The 8300-nt window shown below is 41.1% G+C and overlaps 1 protein-coding gene across 1 annotated transcript; it reads right to left on the bottom strand.

Moving 5' to 3' along the window:
- Positions 1-220: 220 nt before the first annotated feature.
- On the bottom strand, positions 221-7681 carry calm3a (calmodulin 3a (phosphorylase kinase, delta)). The gene is made up of 6 exons (XM_047593878.1): positions 7471-7681; positions 3830-3860; positions 3274-3417; positions 2994-3100; positions 2083-2218; positions 221-1970 (listed from the first exon to the last, which is right to left on the bottom strand). The coding sequence occupies exons 1-6, from the start codon at positions 7471-7473 to the stop codon at positions 1942-1944; spliced, it is 450 nt and encodes a 149-aa protein (XP_047449834.1). The 5' UTR covers positions 7474-7681; the 3' UTR covers positions 221-1941.
- Between the last annotated feature and the right edge of the window lie 619 nt (positions 7682-8300).

The following is an 8300-nucleotide window of genomic DNA, read 5'->3' as shown; positions in this document are numbered from 1 at the left end:
CCAGTGCTAGCAATCTCATGAGCCTCTAAATATATCCTGCTCCTGAGACAGGTTCTCCAGTGAAGGACTTGGGCGACCTGCCCTGACCCAATCTGAGGCTGTCTGGATGAGATTAGAGCTCCTTTCTAGCACAAGGATTGAGTCAGAGAAAGAAAACGGAGCCACCTTAAGTGTAATATGTGAACAACAAACAGAAAGAAAGAGGCGAGGGAGGTGAAAGTGAAGTAAAGCTCAGTCAATTTATTGATTTATGGAAAATATATCACATCTTTACATTTTTGAGATGCCCTCATTAGTTAACAGTCCATTAAACGTCCAAACATCTGACTCAAAGGTAACCAATCGACACGCTTCAAGCCGAACTGTATTTTTTTGAGTGAATAATAAGCCGACCTGCTTTTTTTTTTAATTTTTTGCCAACTCTTCAAAAAACCTAACACTGAAACCAGTCGTGCATCTAAAGCTGAATTCTTTGCTACAAACCCACCTCGCCCCCATTTGAAGGTTTAACAGCCCGAGTGAAAGATCCCCACCACAAGTAGTATCTGTGAATATACAGTATATGTATCCTGCAAGCAGACAGAAGATTGAATCACCCGACTACAAATTGAAGATCAGACACCAACAAGGACGAGATATGAGTGAAACGGTTGTTATAGCAGCAGCAACAGTGACATTTGGTTTCTTTTTTCTTCTTTTAGAACAAAACATTTTTTTTTTTAAAACATCCATGTAGTTTATACCAAAGTGCAAATATGTTCAACTGCATGTATTTTTATGTTATTATAATAAGTTATTATATTCTATTCAACTACGAGTCTTGCAAGAAGTTTGAGGCGTTTTTTTTTTTGTTAGTTTTTTTTGTTTTTTAAGAGTATTATGGCACATTTCAAAACCAAAGAGAAAACATGTCACGGGTCATTTACTACAACAATAGGCAGTGCAAACTTTACGATACACTAATATATATATGTATGGATATATTTTGTGAGCAAAGTTTGTCATCAATACATTAATATTTGAGAACACATTTATAAAGCGTCACATCAAGATCGTATCGTCAAGATATCTGTTTGCAGAACAAAGTGTATTAACCGCAGTCCTCGAGTGTGGTTTCCGCAATGATCATTGTGAAGCATCTCAACACACTATTGTCTCCAATCAGTGCAGCAGACGATGTAAAGCCCACGACTCAAAACAAGACAAAATAAACATCCCACAGGTGAGAAAACCTCCAGCACTTCTCAGTCTCTCCTTCTTGTCCGAACTCTTCAATGTGTAAGAATGCTCATCACCGGCCGATGAACACCCTACATCGCAACTATTTGCTCGCGCAATAATCAATGGTGACACAAATTTTACAGATATATAGCTATATATTTATGTATATACCTCCAGTGTGTACACAGTCTGACCACTGACCTCTGACGGGATCAGAGCCTCCTTGTTGTGACAAGAGACGGCCACAGAAAGGGTGCATGCAAGAAGAAGACTCAATTCAGTGTTTAGAGAATCACCACTGGTGCAAGAGAGTCAATTTTCTTAGTTGAAGACTACCTGGGAAGAATTAAAGAACCAACTTCTCTATACGAACTGTAGCATGACTTCCTATCCCCTCTGCCTTTTCAGTGTTGCTCTTCTCCTCTAAATTAATCAGGAGCTGGGTGACTCAGCAGAATCTTGGTCTGAAGTACGGGGGCTTCGGCCCACTTAAAGCTTGGTCCATTAACTTCTCTAGGGATTATTCTGTTGGTGTTTGCTAAACAGATACCTTAGAAGTAGTTGGATGTACTGAAGCGCAAATTGCAATATTCTACAGATAAGTAATTTTTTTTTAGGGGGGGAGGGGTTATCATTTGATAATTGATCCTTATTTTTTGGTTCTTAAAGACAGTGATCTTAGGAGGACAAGCAACGTTGAGAGAAATTTCAGTGTTCTCTTCACTTGGCAGTCATCATCTGGACAAACTCTGCAAAAAAGAAAACAGAACTTAAATACCGATGTCCTTCCTGTCAAAACGAGTCACATGCAAACTGAGAAGGAGCTCTGTGGTGTCTGTTGTGAGCAAACAAACATCTCACCCTCGTAGTTGACCTGACCGTCACCATCGATGTCAGCCTCACGGATCATCTCGTCCACTTCCTCGTCAGTGAGCTTCTCACCTAAGTTGGTCATGACATGCCGTAGCTCAGCTGCGCTGATGTAGCCATTACCATCCTGTGTGCACATGAACAATTATGTTTACAAAGACGCTTAAACTGGAAATCACCAATCAAGTCCAGTTCAGGGTGTTTATTAGGACGTCTTAAGCATAATTTAGGCTTCTGCGCTAAAGTGGTGCAAAAGCTAAGTCATTAACGCATACCGCTTCGCCGACAGCATGTGGACCTTACAGTAACGCTGACACACACCTCCACCAGAAATGTAACTACCCAAGAGCTGTGAGCTGAGTCCATGATTTTCGTATTGACAGTTTTGGGTTAATAAAGAATCGGAAAGGTTGCCTGAGGAGGTTTGGAGCCATTTGTACAACTCGTGTTTAGCAAAATTTTAATTCACCATTGTTGAAAGTGAAGCAGGAAGTAGAAACAAAAATGAACCAGACTGACAAAAAAAGACACAGCGCCGTCTAATGTTTGGGTGGAGTTGCTACAGAGCCAGAGACAGACTTGCAAGCAGACAATTATAAATTTCTTTCACCGGCCTCAGGTCTTTGGGTGGCCATGTGCAGAAGCAATACTGCGGCTTCAAGATGGCTAGGTCATTAAGACTTGATGAACTCTCTGGTTACTGCTTTGTCACAATCAAGGGTTTACTATTTTCCTCAGATATACAGAAGGCTACTCTGAATCTTGATGCATCTAGCTGTACTTAGCCCATTAACGTGTTCAGAAAGTAGAGACACGGTATACCACAGATATGCAACGCAATCTGGGCAAACAGAGTGACTGGGGTTAGTACAGTTAAGACTCTCAACGCTGTCTTATTATACCTTGTCAAAGACTCTGAAGGCTTCCCTGATTTCCTCCTCGCTGTCCGTGTCTTTCATCTTCCTTGCCATCATGGTCAAGAACTCGGGAAAGTCAATTGTACCATTACCTACATAGCCATAGAAACAGAGAAGTAAGTGGAAGTGTGTTAATTTGGTCAAGTAGTTTCACAGTATCCAAGAAACAGATACACATGCACTAATGATAGTTTAAATGTTTACATGAAAATCACTCCTTTTACAAGTAGGATTTCCTTGTCTTGTTTGAGATGGTTCTCCTCACCGTCAGCATCCACCTCGTTGATCATGTCCTGCAGCTCAGCCTCAGTTGGGTTCTGTCCCAGAGAGCGCATCACCGTCCCGAGCTCCTTGGTTGTAATTGTACCGTCGCCATCCTTGTCAAACAGCGAGAACGCCTCCTTGAACTCTGTTTATTTAGAAATATAATCATGTTAGTTGGTACGAGGATTCACTTAAAAAAAAAAAAGACATGCAGCATTTTTACACCTTCAGGTAGTATGAGAAGGAAACACACGGTAAGCTAATTTGATGCAAGGCAGCTGGGACACTGCACAGATGGGCTCTGATCAATAAAACAGATTAGCCTGCATTAATTGGATCCTTTAACATGTCTCCTTAGCTTCACAGATTTTGTAGCGATTTAGACTTAGACAGACTTTAATGATGCACAAGGGAAATGAATTGGTCATAGTAGCTTAGTTGTTACAAAAAGATGAGCTGTTATCCAGCTGTAAAGAGTAAGGTATAAAAGAAGTTCTGTAGCGTTAACTATGGGAACTGAAGCTTAACCAAAAAAAATGATTAAGATGTGGACTCACCAGCAATCTGCTCCTCAGTCAGCTGATCTGCCTGTTAGCAAAAGAATATGACAACGATAAAACACTAATCTTCCACCAGAACATCTGTAAATGTTAAATTGTAGAACTCAGACAGACAGAAGATAGAATTACTTTTAAGGTAAGTTTATGTGACAATATAATAGTGCAAACAAATGATCATCAAGCCTACGCCTCTAAAACGCACAACAACCTATTTGCTGTCATAATTGATGTAAATTATATTAAATTATAGTTGCTGAAAAGCACCAAGCCACCTGGCAAAAATCCATTTTGGGATGATGTGCCTTCAAAATGTTGGTCAAAATAAAAGGTAAAAAAAAAAATATATATATAAATTACTTCATTTAAAGACTTCCCCTAGGCCAACACCCCCCAAGAAAATATTCAGTTCACCAACATTTCAGAAAGATGTGCCAACCCACTGGAACAGAACGACTTCAAGCAGAATCACTCAGGCTCTGTGAATATTTCAGTCAGAATATGAGCTTCCTGTCAGTCTCACTTCTCACAAGTGGACACTTGAGGAAACGATGCTGCTGTTCTGGCTTCGTTTAAAGAAATATTCAGAAAAATTAGCTCCTCTAATGCTATGTAACATTGTTAATTGATTTAAAGGCAAAACACTGACATTCATTCTAAGCATTTAAGACTAACTTGTCTGTTGTCATCTTACATACGTACTTTATCGCTTTTTCTTTAGATGACGTATCTATAACATCTGATTCGAAAATGAAACATGCCTTAAAAGTCATTTTTTTAAAATGCAAAGTGCTCATATTGGTACAGGATTTCACATTACACCTCAATGTAGGTACTTTGCTGTGTCTGAGTCTAACAATAACTAAAGTGATCAAACTTCCAGCAGGCCTAATGAGGAACACCTGCAGTACGCTCCATTGCTTACACATAATGAACAGATCAACCAATGCAAATAGCCTCTAGACAAACTAATTTAAAACACACGGTGATATTATCAGACAGCTGGAACCACACATTACCTATGACCTAGCCAAAATGCAAAGCATTAAAACAGTAATAAAATTCCATTCAAGCTCACTGCCATTTATAAAGTGGGTGCTAAATAAGGACGCATTCATTTATTGCTCTCATATTCTACTAAATGTTTATATACTTAACCTGTTTCACAGTAGGCATTTTGATTTGAAAAGCACAGGTTTGTTTCCTTAAATGTCCCAGTAAGTCACAATTGGACAAATGTAGGAAGCAAACCATGATAAACAAAAGCAGGACATCCCCTATATGAATAGCAGTCATATTTTAGACATTTGCAGATGGTGGTGCAACAGATTTATGTAGTATATTTTAGTGTTTTGTTGAGAAACGGACACGGTTTGACGCAAATCCGCTGTGCTCGCCTCCATGCAGTGATGTTTTCCAAACCTTCTGGTCTCAGGGAGTCTTTACCACTACAACATCAGTTTAGGCTCATACACCAAATCCACTTTACAACTTCATCTAAAACGTCATTCTGCCCTCCACGTGAGCTCTTACCAGGCCTGCCTAAGTCAGTCAACATGCCCACTTCAGGCTGAGAAAGTGTGATGAGGGACGGGTATAAATACTCCACAGCCCGAAATACACACGCCTGCTATAATTAGTGAGACACGAACAGGGTCGCCAATGTAGCACACTGAATATCACCGCAACTAACCACCTCTTTGTATCGTTTTTCCTGAGCAGATGTTAGGATCTGCTCAAAATCAAAGACTCATCCCAGTGACAACTGTTGCTTGACAGGGCTTGTTGCACTCGGTGGCTCTTCATATTGTTCGGATGATTAACAGATATCTGGTGCATGCACGCAATAAAGTCTTGAAAGTCTACTACAGTCAGTACTGATATAAGTTTTGCGATGAGGATAATGTGTGTGTGTGTGTGTGTGTGTATTCCTTTACAGCCAAGGGCAGAAATTAAACTCATATTGCTCTAATGCTTCAAACTAACAAATGGCTGCACGCTCTTGCACCACAGATTTAGAATAAATTAGCTTCTGACAATCATTGGCCACTTCAAAACCAAACAGCTTAAAGCTAACGCTGCCGTAGCTCGAGGTGGTGGTAATGCCATGTGTTGTTTGAGTCAATTTCAATGAGTCACCATGTTGGCGGAGTGAGGGCTGGCGGGGTAAGAAGAAGAAGGGAGCAAGACAGACTGCAGAGTATCCACTCTGTCCACTGCCAAACGGTTTTGTGGTGCTGAAGCAAGCAGTGTCTGGATCAGAGCGAAGCACAGTGTTGTGATTGTTCGAGTGAAACGCGCTCAGCAGAACAGTATTGATGTCTATACACTTATCAGTAGTTCCGTGATTGTATCACATATTGCCGTATTCACCGTGTTTACAACAGAAAACTACAGCGGTGGTAGGCGATAATCATGCACCAGATAACATTTACAAATGGTGTTTGAGCAGCATGTGACTGAACAGGATATCTTAGCATGATCCAAGTTTCCTTTCTTGGCAAAGACAATAACAGACCATGTGTCTGGTCCTTCATCATACAGATAGCAACAATAGTGAAAGATTGAGGATGCGAAACAAAGGCAGGGATTCATTTGTCGTGCCACAATGGGGCTTTTTTTCCCACCCGTTTCAGTTAGTTCCCATTTTGAAGGGTGCACTGCGGGTCCTGACAGCCTTACTGCACCAAGCATGGTTTGATTCAATGCGGGGGGAAGGGAGACACGAAAGGAGGGGTGGCGAAGAGGATCATTCAGCTGAAGCAGAATGCGGATCAACGTTATGGCGCAATACGTAACCGAGGAGATGTGTCACGGTGGTTTGGTGAAAATACATGATGCAAAAATGCTGCAACTCGCAGATGAACAATAGCCAATGTGACAGATAATGCTAAAGGCGAGCATCAAACTAATACCTGACAACTTGACTGTTATGTAATCGCGGTCGGCGGTGATTACAGCCTTTTATTTTCGCTTGTTGCGCATGTCAAACTACATTCAAAACATCCTGCTGTTGTGCACACTGAGGCAGGGTTACAAAATGGTAGATGGCAAGACGGATAGCCGGAGCTGTGGTGTCTTTCTTGTAAGATTAACGAGGTTTCAAGAACACATTTACACCGGACGAGCTATTTTTACACAGCAGCACCCCCTTCACCACCACCACCACCACCACGCCCACTCTCGAGTCAAAAATGCTGCAAACCTTTTCCCCAAATACGGAGATTAAACCACGTTATTAGCAGACGCCAAGCATTTTAGGTTGTTATTACACCCCTGCAGGAGCCACTGTTTATTTCCCTGCACGGCGGCTAAGCTACGCAGTTGGCAAATATCACTGAAGGAAACTGGCTTCTTTCATCAGCTGCTACGGAGCCTGAAAATGTCTGTTCAGTATTTCAAGTGTAAATCAGTGCCACATCCAGCACAGGATTTTAGCATTACACAGCTAGCATTAGCTCTAATGGAGTCGGCTTATTAGATGGTTAGCATATGCTATGCGTTAAGTGCTTAAGACGGAATACAATGACGATATCTTGTTGTCTTAGTGTGTGGTATTTCGTCCTAAATCGGTGAAATCGATGTAAACGATGTCGTGCTAACGCTAGCTCGGAGTACTTCCAAAGCTAGCGTATACTCACCATTGTCCCGTTGACTTTTAAATCTCCGCGAAGATGACCAAAAGAGGATGCTGCGCCAAACTCTCTCTAGTAATAACAAGTTAATCTAAACGACACAGTGCTTTACTATGATATGTTTGGTCAAATCTGTGCAGACTGTATCCCAGTGTAGCAGAGAGCAAAGAGTCCCCCGGAAACCTCAATCCTCCTCAGTGCGAGTGTTGGGTCGTTCACGAATGATTCGTTCAAAAGAACGAATCTTTTGAGCGAACGAACCTTATCGAATCACTTTATGAACTGATTCGTTCTTTTCTCAGTTCAGTTGAACAGAGCTCAGCCGCGAACGTGTGACTTTTTATTTTTGATTGTTAAAATGTTTTAATATGTTAAAATATACAATAGTGTTTGTTTATCATTTTTACTTTATATTTATTTTCCAATTGTACTTTTTGTATTAATTTTAGTGGAATATAGCATAGACATTCACAAAGGCTGTACTTTGTTTATTTGAAAGGCTGTAAACGCATCTCTTAGCCTTGAGTCTTAAACCTATATTGCAGCAAACGGAGGAATATAGTCAGTCAGTGCGTTTACATGCACGTGAAAAACCCGAATTATTGCCTTTATCGGACTATAACAGGAGAATTTAAGTGCATGTAAACACGTTACTCCGATTAAAATCGGAGTTCTCATTTCCGATTGAGACGTAATGTCTATACATGCGTGTGCGCATGCTCCACGACCACTGCGCTGGCGTGTGACCCCGGAACAAAAACGTCCAAGAAAGCCGATCGCAGAAGAAGAAGAGAAACGGAGCCGTCCGAGGGATAGCGCAGACTTGCACCAGAAGT

This window comes from Mugil cephalus, chromosome 9, assembly GCF_022458985.1.
Source record: "Mugil cephalus isolate CIBA_MC_2020 chromosome 9, CIBA_Mcephalus_1.1, whole genome shotgun sequence".
Lineage (NCBI taxonomy): Eukaryota > Metazoa > Chordata > Actinopteri > Mugiliformes > Mugilidae > Mugil > Mugil cephalus.
This window is presented reverse-complemented; position numbering and strand designations above follow the sequence as displayed.